This window comes from Castor canadensis, chromosome 2, assembly GCF_047511655.1.
Source record: "Castor canadensis chromosome 2, mCasCan1.hap1v2, whole genome shotgun sequence".
In the NCBI taxonomy this organism is placed as follows: Eukaryota; Metazoa; Chordata; class Mammalia; order Rodentia; family Castoridae; genus Castor; species Castor canadensis.
Genome location: NC_133387.1, coordinates 140556519 through 140582160, shown reverse-complemented (window position 1 = coordinate 140582160; position 25642 = coordinate 140556519). Strand labels below are relative to the sequence as shown.

The window sequence follows — 25642 nt, the reverse complement described above, 5'->3', positions numbered from 1 at the left end:
AAGTTATTTCAATTTAAATATTACTTTCTTTCAGAAATTTCTTACAGATCATCAACAACCTCCACCTAAATCAGATCTCAAAATATACTGTCTCAGCATACCACTTATTTCCTCTTCATAGCACATTCGTAACTACATGTATGTTTATGTGACTGTTTAACACCTCTTCCCTAGACTGGAAGCTCTCCAAGGTAAACACTGAGTCTAATTTTAAATTGCTACAGTCCCTTACAACTAGCATAGTGGCTCTATCTAGGAAAAAGGCCTAGAAAGAATGAGTAACTTAAATTAACATCTCAGAAAATACTTACCTAATAAAATCTAATAACAATAAGTTCATGGAGAATCTCAACTGAACAGAATGCATATCCATCATCTGATAAGTTATAAAACCAGAAATAGTCCCTTCTGTAAAAGGTTTTTCCATCTGCACATTATATTGAAAGTTTGCAGTGCTTTCTGCATCCATTGTAGGCAGACAGCATCCAGGTTGCTCAATGATCTGTAAATAAAAATATTGAAGAAAGAATCGATACACTCTATTATATGAATACCAATTTTCTATTTAATCAAAGTAGTACAAAAGCATACAAATGTGAGATGTCAATAAGTTACATTATGAAGATAACCAACAAAAAATTCACCAGCACAGACCAGGTACAGTAGCTCACAACTGTACTGCCAATACTTAGGAGGCAGAGATAGGAGAAACGCAGTTCAAGGCCAGCCTGAACAAATAGTTAGCAAGATCCTATCTCAAAGAATAAGGCAGGAGGCACAGGTGGTGCTCATCTACAGTCCCAGCTACGCAGAAGGCATGGGTAGGAGGACTGTGGTCCAAGGCAACCCCTGGAAAAAGTAAAACCCTACCTGAAAAATAACTATACCAAAAATTGCGACTCAAGTGATAGAGCGCTTGCCAAGCATGCTCAAGGCTCTGTGTTCAATCCCCGCACTGCAGAAAATTCTAATATGGTACCAGATTTATTTTGCTTTCAGTTCAAGGGATTGGACCCAGGGCCTTTGCATGCTAGACAAGTGCTCTACCACTAAGCTATCCCTGCAACCCCTATCAACAACAACAATAATATGGTTGTCTTGCATTCTCACTTGGTACCCTTACTCAAGTTCTAATGGTAGAGTTCAGACAACTGGGTTTTGTCTTGATTTTTAAGTTCCCTGGGTGATTCCAATGGACATTTATAGTCAAGACCTTCTGCCCTAGTCAGTGGCCCAGACAATATCCCATTCGACACATTCTAGGTCATGGGAAAACCTGGGTCGGTTTTCTGGAAGATGGATATTTGGGTTAAATCTCATCAAAACTTCACCAAGGCCATCCATCCAATAATGCAAGTAAACATACTTTCAGAACTCACAGTCTCTTGGAGATAGGAAAGAAACAGAACTGATCTGAGTACTCAGTATAAAAATAATAAATCAGTGACAGAAGGAGACAGTATACATATTTATCCTTCAATATTCTTACTCCTTAATGTTTCATTCTGTTCTGCTAAATAATTTGAGACTTTAGTTTCAGTGGTTGTGATAAGAGTAAATGAGACATTTAAAGAGTGCAAGAAGAGAACACAAATACTTACGGAGAATAATAACAGAACAATACTCACTGTATGCCATTTCTGCTTGTACACATTCTACAGATGCTAACTCATTTAATCATGATGGCATCAGGTACACGCTATTAATGCCCTCATTTTAAAAAAAAAAAAGAAAACAGGCACAAAGCAGTTAACTGATCTGACCATGTAGCACAGCTAATAAGGCAGGGAAGCAAGATTAGAGCCAGGCAGGCAATGTGTGTCAAGAGCCGAGGTTCTTTACTGTGCTCTATCGAAACTCACTTTATGTCTACGGCCTTCTCAATACAATGGTCAATATGCTCCCTTCTTTGTTTCTATGAATAATTTGTCCCTACTCAAAATATCAAAAATCTGTCACATCTCTTACCTATTTTATTAAAGAAGTAAGAAGGCTGTAGAAGAAACTTACAGACTTTAAGAGCCAACAGCAGAGACACTAAGTAAGCACTGTCCATTTAAGGCAGAAATAATAAACCATTCATTGTCTTACCTTGAAGTTTTCTTCAGGAAAAATTTCTAAGTTAGCACTTTTCAACTCTGAACCACTCTTATTAGTGAGTGACCAGACCACCAATAAACAATCATCTTTCCAAATTTTGTAAGATGACAATGATATGATTTCATTATCACAAACCTCCAAAAGACTTGAATGCATATACTCAGTACTTCCTTCCAACAAAGAAGAAGCTAAAGTGATTTCCTTAGCATCTGAGGCTGTAATAGAGGAAGGAGGGTGAAAAATTTCCATGTTGTTATCAGCAAACAAAGAAGTTGCAGCAAGACTACAATTTGAGAGTTTTTCAACCAAGGGCAGTTCTGTGAGAGACTCAGAATCCAAAAGTTCTGAACTAGGAGAAAATATCTTTAGTTCCTTATCTCCTCTATCCTGCAAAGTGTTCAAATAATCATCATCTTCATAGGCCACATTTGACAAAGAACTGAGGGAAGACGATCTCATATCATGAGCACTGGCTGCTTCTTCATTTTTGGCTTCCTTGACTTTTGGTTTCCTTCTGAACTTGTGAGACATCATGTCTGCTTTTCCCAGCTGCAAAAATAAAACATAATAATATAAAAAGAAACTATTTTACTAGTCATGCATTTTAAACATTCTTCTCTCATTTCAAATGAGCAATCTGCAACCTTACTAAGGTTCTATCTATAAAGCATAGATTAACAATGATCAGAGATGAATAAAATGTTAAATCCTAAAATTCTGACAGCTATCTAACTTTGAACTATTAGCTAAATCTTATTTCTCATTAAAATGCATAAAATCAGAAAAATAAGGTAAAAAAAGAAGTCAGCCATGAACAATTCTAAAAACTTGTTCCATTTCAGTATACTAGATTACAGAAGTGGAGAAATGAAAAACAGCAAGAAACTTAGCCATATTTTGAGTTTCCAGAGTTTTCGTATAGAAGCCTAAGTTACTCTTGAGTATTAGGATAACTAAAAGTCTGTTTTAGTAATCTATAATAATTGTGATTTCATAGTCTATGAGTTAATAAGCAGGGAAGAAAATCTGATTTTACTTCAAGAATTAAATGGCACAGGCTTACTGAAACACTGAACAGGAAAGAATGCTACAACTGACTAGAGATGTTTGCCATATACTCAGGAGACAAGAAGGACAAATTTGCCACAGCTATCAAACCCTAAGGAATGGTCTATGAATCTATGTAAGAAGAGTCATGGTACTGGTGTTCCCTTGCCTCACAAGTTCTATCTAGAATCAGTTGAGCAGACTGGCACTATTCTAAGTACATATCTCCATCCTCCTGTGGGCTTTGAGAATGCATGGCACCCTTCACATGATTCCACTTAACTAGAATTCCAATTCCCTTTTCATGCCTTCTCCATTCTCCTCAAGTCTCAACATCTTACAACTCTCAACAGATGAGTGTGTCTCTTATCTCCCATTAAACAGAATATTCTACTAAAAAAAAAAAGGAAGCAAAAGAGGTGAGGAAGAAAGCAGACTATGGGGCTCAAATTAGACTATTTGTTACTGTCCCTCAGGTCACTATTGTGCTATTCTTTTTGTTTTGGTTTTTTTCCTCTCTCTCTCTCCATTCTAGATAGTTTCTGCTACTTTGTCTTCAAGTTCGATAACTTCTTCTACACTGTCAATGTGCTATTAATCAGAAGCTAAATATGTCAGAAGACACTGTAATGACATCTTTGTTAAAATATTAAAGAACATTCAGCATAGTATTGCATACCCAGACAAAATGTCTTTTTAAAAAACTGAAGGTTAGAATACAGTAAAGGTGAAAAAAGTAAATAAATAAACCTTGACCCTTACCGTGAACTATGTAAAAAATTAACAATCGATCAAACCTAAAAATAAAAGCAGTTAAAATGGGGGAAAAAAATCAATATACCTTATCTATGTAACTGAGAACCTTAAACATTAGAAAAATAGTAGAATAGGACCGCTGGAGAAAACCGGTCATTGAAAGCAGCATGACACAAGGAAGCACATCCCAAAGCTGGAGAAAACACGTGACTCAAGTTGCCTGGATATTCCCTTTAGGGTGGTGGCTCTGGAGCCAAGAGATGATGGTGAGTAAGAGTTGAGGAAGCCTTTCCCCACCATGTGAACCTGAGAACCAGGAGCATCTAGAGAGCCAGTTTTTAGTACAGACAGAGGACACAGATTCTTAGAGGAACATAACAATTACTTACCAAATTAATTGTATTTTCTGATCCAAGCCCAACGAATAACGATGATGCCAACAGCTGCTTGTCTTTCTCCTCTTTAGACTGGGTAAAGACTTGATCCTTTTTCCTTATAACTTGATCTAGATTGTCCATTATGGCACTTTCTGGAGGAATAGGTAGAGCTTCTGCTTCATCCCCAGTCTTGCTCTCCTTCCTAGGGAGATAGCCCTCTTTCCCCCACAGTTTCTTTATACCTTCCAGCTTCAAGCTATTTGTCCTGAGGAGATTGATGAGAAAATTGAGCCAACTTAAATAACTGCAAAGTCACTATCCTGAGGCATTTTTTTCAAAACACTTTATGGCCCATGGCCTTTAAGAAATAGCTTTCATATTGCATTTTATATACCAGAAGCAAACTTAAATCCTTATACTTTATTTTCATTACAGCCAACTTCCCTAACCCTCTCTCCAAAGAATTTAAGACGGCAGAACTCTAAACCTAGTTTAAAAATCTCAGATTTAATTCTCACTTAATTGCTTGAATAAGTTGTACAAAAATAGAACTATTGTAAATCAGTTCCTTTCCTCCATTGACTTTTAAAAGTACCTTATCTTTAATTCTCATGGGCTGAAGACCATAAATGACTCAAATTTCTTAACTATATAAAGTTTAACTTATAAAGTTTCAAGTTTCTTAACTTAAACCTAAATTCATAAAATAATAACTGATAAACATAACTTCATTAAATAAAAAGAATTCCATTGAAAGTAAATACACTCCTAGGTGTAAATTTATTTTTAATCCAAAAAGTTTTCTTAATGTTAATACTAACTACCATTTTCAACTATCATAAATGTACTCTTATAAAAATGAAATTAGCTAGGCATGGTGGTAGATGCCTGTAATCCCAGCATTTGGGAAGCAGAGGATCAAAAGTCTGAGGCCAGCTTAGGCTAGCTAGCAAGTTCTAAGCCAGTCTTCACTCTTGGGCTACACTGTAAGACTCAATGTAACTATAACCTGTCTCAAAATAACTAAAAAACTAAATAAGTAACGCCAAAAAATGAGGTTTGATCTAGAAACAAAAAAGATTTTAGGAAAAAACATGAGCCATAGGAGGGTTTTTGGTTGTTGTTTGGTTTTGGTTTTGGTGGGACTGGGGTTTAAACTTGATGCTTCGTGCTTACAAAGCAGGCACTCCACATCTTGAACCACACCTCTGGTCCATTTTGCTCTGGTTATTTTGGAGATTGGGTCTCATGAACTTAAGCTCAGGCTGGCCTCGAACCATGATCCTCCGGGATCTCAGCCTCCCAAGTAGCTAGTACCTAGTAACCAGTACCTAGTACCTAGTACCTAGTAACTGGCCTAAGGAGTTTTTTAAGAGCTGAGTTGAAGGAGAACTAAAGTACTAAGTAGGAGCAAAGTGACCAGCCCAAAAAGCCAAGGCAAACATCTATGCAAAAAAAGAAAAAAAAAATCCAGACCCAAATTTAGAATATGGACTCACCTAACGGTATTCTAAAAGTTAGAGCTGTGAATCTGGAGTGACAGGCAATCATGAGTGCTGGCTGGAACAGCCAAGGATAGTCTCTATTGTTCTTATTTAAACCTGTATGTCTGAGCCAAGTGAGGTGACACACAGCTGTAATCCCAGCTACTCCAGAGATAGAGACAGGAATTGTGAGTTCAAGGCCAGTCTGGGCAAAGTTAGCAAGAGACTTTAATCTCGAAAAATTTAAAATGGGCTGGAGACACAGCTGGTAAAAGCACTTGCCAAACATGTGCAAAAGCACTAGGTTCAATCCCCAGTATCCCAAAACAACCCAAACAAAACAACAAACAAATAAAACCAAAATTATATTAATTGGTTTGCCTGTGGTATTCATCTCACAATATAAATGTGTATCAAAACATCACATCCTATACCACAAACCTTGCTTAAAACACCAAAACTAAATGTCTGGGAAAGAAATTAAGAGTGTTACTAGAACAGGAAAAAAAAAAAAAAAGGGTAGAAAGAGAATTAAAATTCATGTCATTTTATACAACATATCATCCTACATTCCTCATAATCTATTTGCCATTCTTTTGATAAACACTTCTCATAACCATCCCATTGGAAGAATGACAAACACAAGTATGGAAATAAATGACTGACTTCTTAGTGAATATACAAGATCTTAAAATTCAAATGTCATCCTTCAAAGATATCACCTCATTTACTCTAACAACACTGCCATTACATTTTAAACTCTTTTTGATATAGCTCATTCACAAAGAAAGTCATTTTTCGTTACTTTATTTTCATATCAAAATATTGACCAAAATAATTAAGAATGGTCACTATTTTTATTTAGTAAATCACTTTTTGATAGTGATGGTAATAATTATCACTAACAATAGTAGCTACCATTGATCAGTCACTTAGTATGTAATGGATTGTCCTATGTACTTCACACACATTCTCTCATTAACTTAGTCATGCTCCTAAAAGCTATTTAATCATATTTCCAAAATCAAAATCTATTTTAAAAGAATGAAATTTGGCTCCAAATAAGGTATTTAAGCAAAAGTATCAGCAGTTTTCCAAGTGGCTTAAAAGAAGCTCTGGAAGCACTCTGAGCAAAGTACACAGCTTCATCAGGTGAAACCAACCTTTTATTTTATGCTCATTTCTATCTGCCAGTCTTCCAATGGGACAGTTTGAGGAAGTATTTATCAGAAGAATATAAAAAATGATTCTGAGGAATGTCAAATAATATTCGTAATATTTACCTGAGTACATAAATTCTGATATGCTTCTTAAAATTTACAGTATGTAGCAATAGCAATAACGCACATATTACCACAATGTGTAAAGTTTACACCCATCTTTTCCTGTCTTGGAAGGTAAACAAGCTCTTACAAGTATCAATACACAGTATCAATACTTGAAAGCAATAAACAAAACAACTGGAAAGAGTCCATACAGAATTTAGCTTTTAGGAACCTTTGAAACCTATTAGACTGAAACACATTGTCACAAATATGCCTCTCCTTTTGAATTAATTGAAGACCACTGAAACCATAAACTTCTTCAAAGCTGTAAAATAAACAAAGATCTCAATGAGACAAATATGAAGCAAAAACCAAATGGAATGTTAAAAGACATTTAAACACTCCCAAATTCTCAACTTTAATAAGAAAGGAACTGGGCTGGCAGCATGGCTCAAGTGCTAGAGTGCCTGTTTAGCAAGCACAATGCACTGAGTTCAACTCCCAGTATTGCAAAAAAAAAAAAAAGAAAGGAACTTACTCCTTTAGTCCTGTCTCAGCACTATTCCCAGATATATCTGAACCAAGAGAAATGCCAGCAGGAGACTGTCGTCCAGTGAAGCCAGATGAAGAAAAGGAGAGTCCATATGGTTCAAAATTGAGTACTAGAATTTTAAACAATAAAAGGTTCATATTTAAAAACAAAGCAAAAAAACCCAGAAATTATGAGATGCCATTCACTACTAAAATAATTGAAAACTGGAATCCAGATAATTTTTCAATGGTAAAGGGTTTGGGGGATAATCTAGTCAAATATTTACAGTAACATTAAAGCAGCTAATGTTTATTGGAGTCTCCACAGACTAGGTGATCAGAGACAGCTGTCCTTCACTGTTACATTTTCACCTCCCTTACAAGCAAAAAAGAATATTCAGTTAGAAAAGACAACTGATAAATAAGGTCTACTGAAAAGTTGATATTTTCATACAAAAATATTTGATGAATTATAAATGAAGAGATGACCATGTTTTGCTTAACAAAAGTTCCTAGGCACATTCTTATACCAAATGAATTGATGAAGCCTTTGATGTGAAATCTTCCTCATAAAGAACAACGTTTACTGGGGTTCAGATTCTTTTGAGTACATATAATAACTTAAATGAACTCAATCAGAGCCATGTAAATTCATATTGGTATTTAGCAGAGCAGATGCCAAAATTCTAAGTAATACACCTTTCATTCCTAGTTAGGTACATAGCAGCCAGAAAAAAGACACTTACAAACTAAACTCCTTTGCCACATAACTAAGTTCTGGCCAGTGAAATTATACACACATTTTGTATGCAACATTGGGAGAAGTCTTCCCAGAAGGGAAAACAATCTCTTCTCCTCTTTCCTGCTATCTAGATTACAACTTGTTTGCTGGAATATCAGCAGCCATACTGAAATGAAACAGCAAGGATGACAGAAGAGCAAGACAAGTGAAGCTTGGGTTTTTCATAATCATGGCATCTTCAATCCTGGACTATTTCTTAATTTCTTTAATGAAAGAGAGCAATAACCACGTTGCCTATTTGTTTTTTAACATGATTAGCTAAACTTCATCTTAACTGGTAAATTTATCTTTTTGGATGGTTTAGATTACAAGAAAAAGGATCTTTTTTTTTTTTTTTTGGCAGTACTGGGGTTTGAACTCATACCTCACACTTGCTAAGCAGGCACTCTACCACCTGAGTCACTCTACCAGCCCAAAAAGGACTTAAATCATAAAAAGTATCTTAGAAAATATAAATGTCAACTTCTGAAATTAGTACCCACATTTTACAAATGAGGGTACTATTACTGAGTTTGCCACAAACTTACACCAGATTACAAACACAAGAAATGAGAGCCAGGTACAAACTTGGACACCTTGGTTTCAAAGATGTACTCTTATACAGCTTTCTCCAAAGGTAACAGCACCTAATCCAAAGAGTACTAACTAAATGTCTGTTAGGTAAAGGAATATTACAGAAGAGGAATCCATGTGCAGGGAAAAATGGGAAGGTGGCTAATTATCAAGAGAATTGAAAGTGTGTGTGTGTGTGTGTGTGTGTGTTTGTTTGTTTGTTTTACAGGAGACCAAACTCATGTCCTCATACATGCTATGCAAGAGCTCTACCACTGAGCTACATCTCCAGCAAAACATAATTCTTCATGTAAGTCTGATATTAACTAAGTATACAAACTAAACCTGTAAAAAAAAAGGAGTAACGTATCAGTGTTAGGAAGAATATCAGAGTATCAGTGGAAAGTAAGTGAAGAGTATCCAAGTGCTGCTCTGATAACCAGGACCAAGAAGACTTCACAGAATCTCCCAAGAATCTTTTTATTCATATAGCTGAGCCTTCAAAAATGCAGACAAAGAAGGTATATGAATAAGGCTCAAAAATCTGCCTCATTAAAAAAATAAGATTCCAATTCATGACTATGTTTAGAAACTACTTGTCTAAATTTGTCTAAGATCCTTTTCAGCTAGAATATCCTCCCTTTATAAGCCTTTCAATCATCTAGTTTAACCTACTATGCCATATTAGCCTCTTCTTAATAGCACCTAGGTCAATCAATCATCCAGCATCCGCATTAACAATTTGGGAACAGTGCCTTGCTCAAGAAATGTTTCCCATATACTATTAAAAATAAAGAATTTAATCCAAAGAGTGGACAGAAGTTCAAAATGAGAGGTAGAAAGTTTGAGAGTAGACAACAAAAGAAATGGTCTCTAAACTGAAGAGACCACCCACAGAGTGGGAGAAAATATTTGCCAGCTATACATCAGACAAAGGACTGATAACCAGAATATATAGGGAACTCAAAAAACTAAATTCTCCCAAGATTAATGAACTAATAAAGAAACGGGCAAATGAGCTAAACAGACTTCCTCAAAAGAAAAAATTCAAATGACCAAAAAACACATGAAAAAATGCTCACCATCTCTAGCCATAAAGGAAACGCAAATTAAAACCACACTAAGATTCCACCTCACCCCTGTTAGAATAGCCATCATCAGCAACACCACCAACAACAGGTGTTGGCGAGGATGCGGGCAAAAAGGAACCCTCTTACACTGCTGGTGGGAATGCAAACTAGTACAACCACTCTGGAAAAAAATTTGGAGGCTTCTTAAAAAATGTAAACATAGATCTACCGTTTGATCCAGCAATACCACTCTTGGGGATATACCCAAAGGAATGTGACACAGGTTACTCCAGAGGCACCTGCACACCCATGTTTATTGCAGCGCTATTCACAATAGCCAAGTTATGGAAACAACCAAGATGCCCCACTACTGACAAATGGATTAACAAAATGTGGTATTTATACACAATGGAATTTTATGCAACCATGAAGAAGAATGAAATCTTATCATTCGCAAGTAAATGAATGGAACCGGAGAACATCATTCTGAGTGAGGTTAGCCTGGCCCAGAAGACCAAAAAAGTATGTTCTCCCTCATATGCGGACATTAGATCAAGGGCAAACACAAGGGAATTGGACTTTGATCACATGATAAAGCGAGAGCACACAAGGGAGATATGAGGATAGGTAAGACACCCAAAAAACTAGATAGCATTTGTTGCCCTCAATGCAGAGAAACTAATGCAGAAACTTTAAAGCGACAGAGGCCAATAAGGAGAAGGGGACCAGGAACTAGAGAAAAGGTTAGTTCGAGAAGAATTAATTTAGAAGGTAACACACATGTACAGGAAAGCAATGCGAGTCAACTCCCTGTATAGCTATCCTTATCTCAACTAGCAAAAACCCTTGGTCCTTCCTATTATTCCTTATACTCTCTCTTCAACAAAATTAGAGATAAGGGCAAAATAGTTTCTGCCTGGTAGCATGGGGGTAGTGGGGAGAGAGAGGGGACGGGGTGGATAAGGGAGGGGGTGGGCATAAGGGGGAAGAAATGACCCAAACATTGTATGCATATATGAATAAAAGAAAAAAAAAGCAAGTTTGAGAGTACAGAGAAAATAACTAGATATGGAATGGGACAGAATCTGGAGAGCAGGCAGATAAAATTTCCATCCTGAGACGAAAGAATTACCTTGTCATCTGAAGTCTGAAACAACTCAAGGCAGAGAATGAAATTCAAATCGCATTACTTTCATTCTTTAGTGAAAATTTCCCTCAAGATCCACACACATATTTTGAAGAGTTAAGTGGATGTGCACGTGGGGCACAGAAGGATAACAACATGCACAAAGAGGCAGAAGGAAGAAGGCTGAACTGCATCTGCCTGACATCTAGAAGTTAACCAGATGAAGAATGAAGACAAAGGGCAGTCCATGCAAAAAGGGGAAGTATAAGGTGAAGTAGAATCCTTGGAATTAGGAGTCACTGAAGTAATGCAGATGTGGGATAATGCAGTATCAATGATCCTGCATAAGTAATTCAGTATTAACTTATTTGTATCTGTCATTACTTATAGATGCCTGGCTTAAACACACACTCCTTTATTTTACTTTGTACTGCAATTCTTTTATGCCTTGCCCATTTAGCTATACTTCCCTGACCATTCTTAGTGGTTATTATTCATTAAATTACTTAATAATTCACTTAAACTATTTAATTATTATTTTATTTTGGGGGAGATTAACAATTTCAACTTGACATGGTTTTCTAACTGCCATAGGCAATTACACTGCCATTTCCCCTTACTATTTCTGGTATCATTCTATACTGCAGCTACAACGTTTTTTAATCCACACTCTTTCTAAATGCTTTTCGCGACTGGAAGCTAGTGATAAAGTCTGTTCCCTACCACCTCTTCTCTATTTTTGTCAACTCTTAGCACCTTGGAATATTTCTTGGAGTTTATTTTTGTAAACTGGACATTTCTCTACCAAAGACAGCTAAGTATCATTTGCTAAAGTTATCTTTAATTACTTTTCTCTGCAAAGGACTCACAAAATCCCAAAGAAGAGCAGTATCAGAATTGACTGATATTTGAAAGATTCCAAAATTAATGACTCTTTATGCAGAAAATACCTATTTTCCCTAATCCTCTCTTATACCCAGTCATAATTCTAAGATATATCATTTTTTAATTTATTCCACATCTTCTATGTCCTGTTTGACAGCCAATTTCCTTTTGTATAACACACTTATGAAATTTCAATTGTGCTTTAAAAACTCTTGAAAACAGATTTCCAAGTCAAGAGGAAGAAGCTAATTTGAGAGTTTACTCTCATTTATAATGAGGAGTCTATGGGAAAATGTACTTGGCAAAGGACTGCATCAGCTCCATGAATTCAGGACCATCTATTGTATTTTCATCAGCCACTTAACTGACTTTGTTGTGGCAATATAGTCAGAGGAGAAACCAAGCGACACTCGGAGGAGTGGGGAACTCAGATTTTAATTTTACGCTACTGGGCCCAGACGTGTACCTGTGTCTAAAAGAGCCCTGAACAAAGGATTCACAGGATATTTAAAAGGCAGTGCAGGGCATCAGGTTACAACGAATGTACTCTCCCATAAATTAGGGGCTAGTAGTGGATTAGAGACCTAAGGTTTAGATAAGAACAGCAGGGGAGTCCTGCTTTGGAAAGTTTATTTACAAGTGGAGACATAGGAATGCAGGAATGAGTGTTTATCTCTGTATGGTGCCCTTCACCTGGGTCCTGAACTTTTGCGTGGCTCTAATGGGCAATTCCTCATGTTTTACAGCTCTGTCTGAGGTTACAGCTTTTAATTGACAGCTTACCATGTTTTACGACCCTGTTTCAAGGCTATCTTCCTCTTCAACTTTAAGAAAGGAAACAGAAAGTATCAGGAATTAGGTTTCCCATCCTACCTCTCCCCTTTCCTACCCTACCCCTGACTTCAGTAATGGCAACTGATGGCCTCCAGGAGTTTGAAATAAAGAAAACAGAGCAATGGACTATGCCTCCACTGTGGAACTCCACGAAATTTTTCACTCCAGGTCCTTATCACAAGTATAGTAACAGATTGGGCAACTGTAATTCAAAACTTCGTTCCCCAACACATTCTATCAATACATAAGGAGTCAGTGAGAAAGAAACCAGCTGAATTTTCCAGGCCACTAGGTATCACTAAATAATATATCAAAAGCCTTAAAAGATAGGGATTGCATTGAATTTGTAGATCACATTGGATAATATGGACATTTTAACAATGTGAGTCTTCCAATCCATGAACACAGATGTCTTTTCATTTGTTTATCTTGTTTGTTTCATCAATGTTTTGTAGTTTTCAGCATATAGGTCTTTCACTTCCTTAGTTAAGTTAGGTATGTGATTATTTTTACTGGTATTATAAATGAAGTTGTTTTCCTAATTTCCTTTTCAGAGAGCTAGCTGTTAATATATGTTGATTTTGTATTGTACAACTTACTGAATTTGGTGATTAGTTCTAAGAGTTTCTTTATGGGGACTGGGCATTGAGGTTCACACCTATTATCCCAGCTGCTTGGGAGGCTAGAGGAGGATCTGCCTGAGGCCAGTGCAGTCAAAAGAACAAGACCTTATTGGAAAAACAAGAAGAAAAAGGACTGGAGCATGGCTCAAGTGGTAATCCCAGTACTGCCAAAAAAAAAGGTTTCTTTATGGAGTCTTTAGGGTTTTTTATTTGTAAGATCAAATTGTCTGACTGTCCTAAAGAAGAGTAATGTTACTTCTTCTTCTCCAATTTGGATGCCTCTTCTTTCTTTTGCCTAACTGCTGTGGCTAAGGCTTCCAGTACTGTGTGACTAGAACTAAGTTTGAGCATACTTTCCTTATTCCTGACAGTCACAGGAAAGCCTTCAGTTTTCATCACATGGTGTTACAATGTTAGCTATGGACTTCTCATACATGGGCTTCATCATATTGAGCTATTTCCTGCTACTCCTAGTTAGTTCAGTTTTTAGCATGAAAAGGTGCTGAATCTTGTCAGATGCTTTTTCTACAGCTATGTAGACAATCATATGATTTTTTTTATATCCTATTTTCATTTATTGGAAGCACCCTTACTTACCAGTGGGATTTCCCTTGTCATGGTGCATGATCCTTTAATATGCTATTGGATTTGGCCTACTACTATTTGTTGAGGATTTTTGCCTCTACATTCATCAGGGACAGTGGCCTATAGTTTTCCTTTGTTGTAGTGAAGAGGAAGATAACCTTGAAACAGGGTTGTAAAACACTGGTAAACTGTCAATTAAAAACTGTAACCTTGGACAGAGCTGTGAGGAATTGCCCATTAGAGACATGCAAAAGTTCAGGACCCAGATGAAAGGCATCATGCAGAGATAAGCACCCATTCCTGCCTTTCTTTGTCTCCACTTGTAAATAAACTTTCCAAAGCAGGACTCCCCTGCTGTTCTTATCTAAACCTTAGGTCTCTAATCCACCACTAGCCCTACTTTATGGGAGAGCACATTCCTTGTAACCTGATGCCCTGCACTGCCTTTTAAATATCCTGTGAATCCTCTGTTCAGGGCTCAGACACAGGTACACGTCTGGGCCCAGTAGCGTAAAATTAAAATCTGAGTTCTCCACTCCTCCGAGTGTCACTTGGTTTCTCCTCTGACTATATTGCCACAACATTTGGAGGCCCCAGTGAGATTCCAACCAACTGCCCCTTGTGCCACCAGCTGTTGGCTGGGCTGCATCGGAGTAGGAGTAGGGAGGGACACGGGACCAAGCGAGGTGGCGCGCCACCCGATGGTATTCCGGTCCTCCTTCACCCCGGTGCGCCAATTCTCTGAGCAGTCTTGACTCAGCTTGGACTCCAAGGAGAAGTGGACCAACTCATTTGGCAGTCTCATAGGGACTCGGTAAGCACCACCCCTTGGAAATCAGTCCTAAGTCAGGTCCTGCCCCACTGGACAGAAGGGGAGCTTAATCCACTCCTGGGAACCTCCTAGAGGAGTTCCACAGGTCAGGGACTTCTCCCAGAGGGGGGAAGAAAAACTGTTATAACTTCCATGTGAGAGAGAGAGAGAGAGAGAGAGAGAGAGAGATAGAGTGTGTGTGTGTGTGTGTGTGTGTGAAATTTGTTTAAAGCATGGGCAAAATTTAATCTGCTCCTGGAATTCCAGCTCATTTTATATGCGCTTAAGTTGACATTTTTTCTGGCATGCTTAATTTATAAAACTTTTGTGTGTGTGTGTGTATGTAAACATCTTCAAAATGGTTCTTAAATTGCTACTATAAAGTTAATATGATACTCAAGGTAACAAAAACCAGGATATTTGTTTTAAAGATCTTTGTTATAAACTGCTTAGGCTTTTACATTTAAATATGTAAACATCTTATGGATGATTCTTATTATAGAGTAAATGTAAAAGTTATTACTCTGTTCTACTGCTACCTTAAACAACAACAACAAAAAAACAGGTTTTCAAACTTATTTCAGTCAGGTCTCACTAGGATGCACACATTCAGGGGTTAACACTCTGGCTTAGCCAGGAATTAAATAAAAGAGGCTACAGTCTGCAAAAAGTCTTGGAATTTAGGTAGTTAAAATGACCTTAGCCTGTTTCATTCTGTCATAACTAAAATCTGGGATTTAATTCTCTCTTATAATATATGGGTCTATTAACAAATGAGCATTCTATAAATTGCTTTTATACAAAAAATAATTTCAGGGTTGCTTTCTTTCTTGTTTTTTCATGCAAATATAAGGCTCTAAGTTAAAAGATTTTATGAGTTATTTTCAACAAGTAACAAAATATATAAAAGGTATTAAGGATATGGTTTTTTCAAAATAAATAAAGGGTTAAATGTATACTTTTAGATAAAGAGGAGGATAAAGACCAGCTCACCAGAGAATATAAAATAAATTGCCACAAAGATACAGAGTAAATTGTCATTAAATGGTACAGCTTATAGATGGTATATAACTGGTTAAGTTAACTACAATTCAGTTACATTAAAGGTTTTATAAGGTCCAAATTTAATTCTTAATTCTCTAAGCTTAATGAGCTTAGAGAGCTTAATTCTCTAAGCTCCTAATAAGGCTACCTTAAAAATATTATATTGGTCTAGATAACATTTACAAAAAATATGAGGGTTAAGACAGATTTACTTATGTGAAGCCAAAGTGCACCATCCAGACAGGATAAAAATAAATAAATAAACAAAAACTCCAAAAGGAGCACGACATTGGAAGTCAAGACCTCCAGACACAACAGAGTGGGGATGTTAGTCCTACTCCTTCCACATGGCAGGTGGAGGGAATTTCTTCCCAGGGATGGCCAGATTAGGCCTGTTATTTTAGGGGGGCTCCATTGACTACAAGTTGGTGGGATCTTACTGTATGTCATGGGCCATATGTTAATGTCAACAATCTAGAATATGATCCGTTATCAACATCTGAGCCATGGTTCTTGGCCACTATGTTTCCTAACTCCACAGTTAGTGCCCATAAATATTTACCTGTGTTCTCTGGTGATTTTTGTCAGGGTTTTAACTACTAAGGTAACTGAGTCATGTTCATTTAAGAGTTGGTTTTTGTTGGGGTTAACAAGGACAGCCATGTTAGGACCAGACCCCTCCCCCTTACAGGTGGCTTACCTTTATCATCCTGGATATATGCCAGGGACAGCTGGACAGACAGTGACCTTCCTGGTACTTTTCCACTAGCCCCCTCTGTCTAGCCCAAGCCTGTATATGGCAATGGGCTCTTGCTCTTTTGCTGGGGTCCCCCTCCCCAGGCCTCCTGCCTAAACAATAAACCCTGTACCAGTGTTTCAGCTGTCTCTGTGCCTCTTCCATGCCTCTTATTTTCTAAAAGTTACATAAACCTTTCTGGATGACCTCATGGTTAAACAACTGTTGTCTTGGATGATTCTAATACAGTTTGTACCCTGGGCTAGATTGTGACTGGGCTGTTTGGGTTTACTAAAACTGTTCTTTCCCCCTACAACTGATAAAAATCTAAAGTTTTACTTCAAGAACAACTAAACTAATATGTGTATTAACCTCTAATACACATATTAGAGGTTAATACACGTATTAGCTGTTGCTGGTTCCTATGTATTAAGTATATTGTATTTTTCAAGTATATCAAGCCTTCTATAATACAAAATTTAGATAAACATGGTAACAAAAAGTTAGTGGTACTGATGTACTTACTGTTCTGTTAGTTGCTAAATTGTCCATCAAAATTTTAACCATGGCTCTTTTAAGTTTTTGTCATTTCAGTTCTGATCCTCCTGGGACATTTACAATCAAGTCCACAAAAAATAACTCTATAAGTGCTTATGTTTCAACCAAGCTAGCTCTTTAGACATCTGCTTTTGTTAGATTTTGTTTTGTATTGTCCTTGTCTAAAAGTCCACTGCCTAAGAGCCCCTCCTTCTAAGCCTCTTTGTTGCTTAAATTTGGCCAAAAGGGTCTAATTGGCACTGACTCCCACCTGATCTGCTCGTTATTCCCTCCCAACATGGGACCAAAACCAAACAAAGAGAATCCAGGAAAAAGCAGCCAATCAAGAAGGATCTTCAGTCTATGGCCATACCACCCTGAACGTGCTGGATCTCGTCTGATCTTGGAAGCTAAGCAGGGTCAGGCCCGGTTAGTACTTGGATGGAAGACAGATCTTCAGAAGAGACTGTTTAGAGACTAACAATTTGGAGACAAAGGGGGGAATGCCATCAAAGTTCCAGTGGAGTCATTGGTGCCAGACCCTTCAAAGATAACCAAGGCCAAGAGGATTAAAAAAATGGTTCTTATGCATGTGTGGCTATCTGACATTAAAGCTTTTCCAGACACAAACTCGTATTTTTAGACAGGGTCGTCTACTAAAATAGAGACAAAATAACTATTTTTACTGGATCTAGACATGTCCTTTAATACTTAAAGATGGTGTTTTTAACTTTTTAAAAAAAAATAACGAGTTTTCTTGGACATATATACTGACCGTATATTGTTTCCAAGGTAATTCTACTCAGTTTAAAAAAAAAGAGAGATGATACATAAAAGATTAAAAAGAAACTACTCCAACCCAGTTGGACTGGCCCCATCTAGTAATGTCAGCAGCTCTTACAGCTGTTGAAGTTACACGTGTCACTCCCGGGACTCATCACTCCTGGATAAAAGGACAGCCGCCCCTGCAGAGCCCAATGTCTGACAGGCTGTCCGTGCCTCAACTAACCCCCCTCAGATTAAGGTTCCAGAGAACGTAACAACAGCATGCCATCACTGGAGAGATCTCCAGCCCTGCCCCAGCCACATCCTGGAAGCTGGTTGGTCAACACACGGTAGAAGCCTGAGGATTCATTCATCAGGACACAAACGTATCCTCTTCTCTGTCATCCATACCTTATCCTAATGATTAGCATTGTGCAATCTGTTTGCACTAGGACTTGCTGTCTCTGCAAGATTGGAACATAAGCCAGAGACTACCGCTGTCCTTCTGTTATCTTCTCATAGTAGGAAGCCTTACTGCTGTTTGGTGTTGTCTGTAGCCCAGACCCCAGTCTCAGGCATGAGGTCTCTGATGCGTTATTGCCTTCTGACTCTGCTACATTTTGAGGTTGTCCAATTGGGAGGCTGAGATGACTGCTCAGCCTGCGTAAGGCCGCTTTCCTTCCAGGGAAAACTTAGGTATGCCTTCACCTTTTATCAGTATCTGTCACCCGTGTGCAGCATATCAATCTTTGAATGCACCAGGAGAGGGATGATTTACTATAAAGAAAGGTGACAGGCCTAACTGGGTTGCAAGAACAAAGACACTATAGGGCATTTGCACATTAACATTCCTCACCCCAGATAAACATAGTGCCTAACAGTCAGACCACCCCACACACCTTTAATGGCTCATGTGCAGTCAGAGAGCTATCCAATTCATACCTTTATTAATAGGACTGGGGATAATGACTGGAAAAGGAACAGGCATAGGAGGGACTGCCTCTTCAGTCACCTACTATAATCAATTATCTGTGGACCTAACAAATGACACAGAACAAGTGGCTAGGTCTATAGTGACCATGCAGGACCATATGAACTCTCTAGCATCAGTGGTCCCCCCAAAAAACCAGAGGGCTTTGACTTTTCTTAAAAACAGAGTATTGTTTTATGCAAAGCAGATAGAAATAGAAATACAGCTGATTCCATTATCTGGCCCTCTCCTTATGCTTCTACTGGCACTTGTGTTTGGTATGTGACTTAACGCCATAACTAACTTCATTAGCTCGCAAATGGAGATGATAAAGTTACAGCTCCTGGTAACACAATATAGGTCTTTGGGACAAGAAAAAACCTTGTAAGATTTCTAACGTCTATTGCTGATGCTTGTCCAAAAGTGGAAAAAGCATCAAAGGGGGTAATGAAGAGGAAGATAGCCTTGAAACTGTCAATTAAAAACTCTAACCTCGGACAGAGCTGTGAGGAATTGCCCATTAGAGACATGCAAAAGTTCAGGACCCAGATGAAAGGCACCATGCAGAGATAAGCATCCATTCCTGCCTTTCTTTGTCTCCACTTGTAAATAAACTTTCCAAAGCAGGACTCCCCTGCTGTTCTTATCTAAACCTTAGGTCTCTAACCAACTACTAGCCCTACTTTATGGGAGAGCACATTTCTTGTAACCTGATGCCCTGCACTGCCTTTTAAATATTCTGTGAATCCTCTGTTCAGGGCTCAGACACAGGTACATGCCTGGGCCCGCTAGCGTAAAATTAAAATCTGAGTTCTCCACTCCTCCGAGTGTCACTTGGTTTCTCCTCTGACTACACTGCCACAACAGTAGTGTCTTATGTCTAGCTTTGGTACCAAGATAATGCTGGTAAAAAAGAAATGTGGAAGGACTGATATTAATCCTTCCTTAAATTTTTGGTAAAATTACCAGTGAAGAACCACAAAAGACCACAAATAGTTAAATCTATCTTGAGAAACAAGAACAAAGTGGGCTGGAGATGTAGTTCAGTGGTAGAGCACTTGCCTACCATATATGAGTATGTGGGGAAACACACAAGCAAAAAAAAAAACACCCAATCCTGGAGACATCGTACTCCTTGACTTCAAACCATATTACACAACTACATTACTCAAAACAATACAATGCTAGGATAAGCATATAGACCAATGGAACAGAATAAGAGTCCAGAAATAAATTCATGCATATAGGGCAACTGATTTTAGACAAAGGTATCAAGAATACAGTAGTCACTGGGCACCAATAGCTCATGCCTGTAATCCCAGCTACTCAGGATACAGAGATCAGAAACATCACTGTTCAAAGCAAGAGTGGGCAAATAGTTCATAAGACCCTATCATGAAAAAACTCATCACAAAAAAAGGGCTGGTAGAGTGGCTCAAGGTACAGGCCCTGAGTTCAAACCCCAGTACTGAAAAAAAAAAAATACAGTAACCACTCCCCCGCACTGTCCATAGTATTGCTGTGTGCAGTTTCAGTTACCCATGTCAGCCATGATCCAAAAATACTAAATGGAAATTTCCAGAAATAAACAATTCATAATTTTTAAATTGCATGCTATTCTAGTACATGATGAAATCCTGGACCATCCTCCTCTGTCTCACCCAGGACGTAAATCAGTGTATCCACACTATATACACTTTCTACCATTAGACATTTAGTAGCTGTCTAGGTTATTAGTTTGACTTTCATGGTATAACAGTGCTTGGATTCCAATTATCCTTATTTTACTTAATAATGGCTCCAAAGCACAAAGGGTAGTGATGCAGAAAAGACAACAGGGCATCAAATACGTAAGAATAAATTAATTCTGATATTACATAGCAATGTTATACAAATTATAGGAAAGAACACAGTATATAGAGGCTGGTACTATTCATAGCCTCAGACATCCACTAAGGATCTTGGAATGTATTTCCCCATGGACAAAGGGGGGACTAATGAACAAAACAGAAAATGGATAAACTCTTTAATAAATCATAGTGGGAAAACTGGATATCCACATCTTAACATCATATACAAAAGTCAACTCAAAATGGAACAAAGACTTTAGTGCAAAAACATAGGGGAAAAGTGTCAAGACACTGGCCTTTGCAATGATTTCAGGGGTATTATCAAAAGTATGGCCAACAAAAACAAAAACAAACAAGTAGGAATACATCAGACTAAAAAGCTTCTGCATAGCAAAGGAAACAATCAAGAGAGTGAAAAGGTACAGAAAGGAAGACATTTGCAAACTGTGTATCTGATAAGAGGTTAATCTCCAAAACATGTAAGAAACTCCTATGATTCAATACCAAACAAACATAGCTTGATTAGAAAATACGCTGACATTTTGGGTGTGACGGTACATGCCTATGATCCTAGCATTTGAGAGGCTGAGACAAGGAGATCGTGAGTTCAAAGCAGACCTAGGGCTACCTGCTGAGTTCTAAGCCAATACTAGATTGCTCAGCAATATAGCAAGATCCTGCCTCAAAAAAAGGCTAAGAACTTGAATAAACATTTCTCCAAAGAAAACATACAAATGGCCAATAGGTATATGAAAAACTGCTTTATGTCACTAGTCATCAGGGAAATGCTAATCAAAGCCACAATGAACCTCCTACCTGCCAGGACAGCTATTATGAGAGTGTGGAGGGAGACAACAGCCCGGCACTGGTGGTTCACATTTACAATCCCAGCTAATCAGGAGGCAGAGATCAAAAGGATCATGGTTCAAAGCCAGCCCAGGCAAAAAGTTTACCAGACCCTATTTTAAAAAAAAAAACCCTTCACAAAACAGAGCTGGCAGAGTGATTCAAGTGGTAGAGCACCTCCTAGCAAGCGTGAGGCCCTAAGTTCAAACCCTAGTGCTGAAAAAAAAAAAAACAACAAATGTGGGCAGAAATGTGGAGAAACCAACCCTTGCACACAGGTATGAATGGAAAACAGTGCCGCTGCTATAGAAAATAGTATAGAGATTCTTAAAAAAAAAAAAAAAACTTTAAAAAAAAGGCCTGTTTTATAATCCAACAATCCCATGTCTGGAAGTTTATTCAAAAGACTTGAACTCAGCCTCTTGAGCTGTGCCAGCATTCCCATATTAATTGCAGCACTATTCACAAAAGGCAAGATGTGAAAACAACCTAAGTGGCCATCAGCTGATGAATGGATAAAGAAAATGTAGTTTAGGGCTGGGCTCAATTGGCAAAGTGCTTGCCTAGCAAGCACAAGACTGAGTTCAAACCTCAGTACCACCAAAAAAAAAAAAAAAAAAAAGAAAATACACAGATAAAATGGTATACTATTCAACCTTAAAAAAGAAGGAAATTCTGCAAAGTGTGACAACATTGGTGAAATGTGAGGCTATTACACTAAGTAAAATAAGCCAGTCCCCAAAACACATATACACTGTAATCCTATTTATATATAGAGTATCTAAAACAGTTAAATTCATACAACTGAAGGTGGGGAGAGAAAATGAGGAGTTACTAACCACAGGCATAAGGCTGAAGTCAAGTAAGACAAATAAAAACTAAAGATGTGCTGCACAGTATTTTATCTACAAGACACCAATAATGTATTTTACACTGAAAAATTTATTAAGAAGGTAGATCTGAGCTGGGCACCAGCAGCTTACACCTATAATCCTAGCTACTTGGGATGCTGAGACTAGGAGGATCAAGGTTCAAGGCCAGCTCAGGCAAATAATTCTTGAGATCCCATCTGCACAATAACCACAGCAAAATGGACTGGAGGAGTGGCTCAAGTGGTAGAGTGCCGCTTTGCAAGTGCAAAGCCCTGAATTCAAACCCCAGTCCCATCCAAAAAAAAAAAAAAAAGAGGGTAGATCTCATGTTAAGTGTTCTTATCACAAAAACATAAATGTTTAGAAATTAAAAAGGCACAGAAGAGCAAATACATCCGTAAAAACACAGCATCAATCCTATTACTGGTGTTTATAACTTTTTGGTCTCATTTTAGCATCAGCTGTTCAGTTGTACTCATAACAAAATATGGCTAGTACAAGAGCCTGGAAAACAAAATCATTTGAATGATGAATAGAAAAAAAAAAATCTTTCAGCACCAAACTTTTCAGCATTGACATCCTGAACTCCTACAGAGATAAAATCCACTGTTTTCTCTTTATTCATTTGCATCTTTCCCATACACCAAGCATGACTTTCTCTTTGCCAAAACCGTGACATGAGTCTTTCCCTGACAGTTTGTATTTCTTAAAGTATAAAGTTACTCTTTCCTTTCTTAGCTCTTCCTAAATTCAGATATTTTTTGGAGAAAGTATTCTGAAACACTTAAGAAATACTAGATTGCACGGTAACCAGGATTTTGGCCTAAAGCTTTCCCAAATACATGCCAGCCTTCCAGCACAGTGAGCAGCAGCGTAACTTCACCCTCCAGTGAGTCCTTTCAAAATACCAGGGTGGTGGTCACATCTAGGCACTTACACATGCTTTGGGAATACTTCAAGGTTGGCTTTTTTTTGTGTGTATCTGAAAACCTAGTCAGAGTAAACAAATCGCGAGCAGGTTTAAAGAGGGAAAATAGAAAGTAAATGACTTTAATCATTTACCTACATGACTAGAATATCAACTGCATAAAAAATTATGTCCCTACCATCTAGCTTATTATAAATCAATGGAAAACTACCTTTTTCCTGAGAAAGCTTTTCCTCCTGACGTTGGTGGGGAGGTTTGTAAGGTGCTGCCCCCCGACTGAGTCCTTCAGCCACAAAACCATCCAGAAAAGATAAGGATGCATCTACCTGTTTAAAAATTAAGCAAAAATTAGGAATTAAAAAAAAATTTACTCTGAACAGTAGACTGTACATTCACATAATTTTAGCCCACACATTCTAAAAAGATTTAAGTGAAAAACAGAAGCTTCAATTCTAAAATTACTACCTAACTCTAGCTTTCTGAAACATCAATAATCAGATCAGAGTTAAGAATCAAACCACCTAAATCATTTGCAGTTAATTTCACTGCATTACAGAACATACTTCTGAGCATCTAATATGTTAAGGAATCCTATCAAGTGCTATGATTGAGACAGGGAAGACACAGTGTCTACCCTCAAGAACCTATAACTTCCCTGAAGAGACTGACATACATACTACAAGGCAGAGCAACCACCGCTGGGGGCTAAAATCAAGGTGTTGGCAGATCTAGTGTCTTTTGCAGTGGAGAATCCATTCCTTGTCTTTTCGGCTGCTAGAGATGCCTGCATTCCTTGGTTATGCCAAATTTTCCAATGTTTGCTCCTATTGTTACTTTGCCTCTGTCTGATCTTTGTGTTCATATATATCATGATGACCTAGACAACCCAGAATAACCTCTCTATCACAAAATATTTAACTTCATTACATTTACAACATTTTCACGCTTAAGGTAACACATGCCCAATTTCCATGGAGTAACATGGACATCTTTGGGTGGCCTTTATTCAGCCTTCCTCAGTGCCTTTAATTATCCTTTTCCCTTCTATATGAAAATGTTTCTACACTAGCCTATAAAGAATTGTTTAATTTCAGGGAAATAGAAAACACAAAAAAATAACTAAATAAAAAGATGAAAGAGTAAAGGGAAAAGGAGAGAAAAAATGATACATGCCTAAGAGAATATAGCAGAGACGACCTCAGCAACCACAGATTTTTGCTTCTCCACAGATCTGCTTGTTTGATTTAGCCAGCTGTATGTAAGCAGCTCAGATAATTTAGAACAGCAGATAATTCTCTAACATGCAAGTGCCACCTCACACACTAAACCTGGAAAGGTTTAGCTTCATTTAGTAAGATTCTTAAGAGATGGGGCCATGTCACTATCAGTATCTTTTATTGGGGGAAAAGGGAAGTGTGGCTACCTCCTGTCGTAATACTGAGTACAGCATATTTACCAATCATTTTAATGAACATATCTGGAATGATAGAACAATAATGTCGCCATTTTGTAAATCAGCCAAAATGGCAGCCCCACCCTTAAACAAATTCCCATGCTCTAAGACAGCCCCATCCCTACCAGAGACTACTGTACCTGTACTAACTTCCTACCCTCCCCCTTCTATAAAAGCCACTGCTCGCCCAGGCTCGGGGCTGCGCCATCTTTTCCCCGGCCAGCCTGGCAGTTTGGGCCTGCCATTAAACTTTGCTCTATGGACGTGAGTTTTCTCGTGAGCTTTCTTTGAGAGCAGTGTTTTTCCTAACATAGAATACCTACTAAACACTAATACAAGGCCTCACCTCTGAGGAGCTTTTGAAAGAACCAATGAACAAATATTCAAAATGAGTACAAGACATAAAAACCTAAGTCAAAATTGGTGGAAATATTGTCCATCCTCTTCTCTTTTTCAACTATATGACATCTAACTCACAAAAATCTGAAAATCAAGGTGCCATTGGCTTAAACTTGTAATCCTAGCTACTTGGGAGGCTGAGATCAGGATGATCATTCCAGGCCAGACCAGGCAAAAAAGTTTGTGAGACCCCATCTCAAAAGAAAAAAAAAAAGCTTGATTGTGGTATGCAGCTGTTATCACAGTAACAACGGAAGCTTAAAATAGGAGGATCACAGTCCAGGTGGTTCAGGCCAGCTTATGCAAAAAGCAGACTATCGCCAGAATAATAAGAGCCAAAAGAGCTGGCGGTGTGGCTTAAATGACAGAGTGCGTCACTAGCAAGTATGAAGCC

General features: G+C 38.0%; 1 protein-coding gene across 2 annotated transcripts in view; it reads right to left on the bottom strand.

The window, feature by feature from the left end:
- Nucleotides 1-25642, bottom strand: part of Ap4e1 (adaptor related protein complex 4 subunit epsilon 1) — a 64416-nt gene that overhangs the window by 5551 nt on the left and 33223 nt on the right. The window contains exons 15-19 of one of the 2 annotated variants that reach the window (XM_020184826.2): nt 23608-23722; nt 7568-7691; nt 4293-4545; nt 2092-2649; nt 312-502 (exon numbers count right to left, since the gene is read on the bottom strand). In XM_020184826.2, the coding sequence (XP_020040415.2) occupies nt 312-502; nt 2092-2649; nt 4293-4545; nt 7568-7691; nt 23608-23722 (1241 nt within the window). The remainder of the gene's footprint in view (nt 1-311; nt 503-2091; nt 2650-4292; nt 4546-7567; nt 7692-23607; nt 23723-25642) is intronic. The other variant, XM_074065939.1, reaches the window with a different exon arrangement.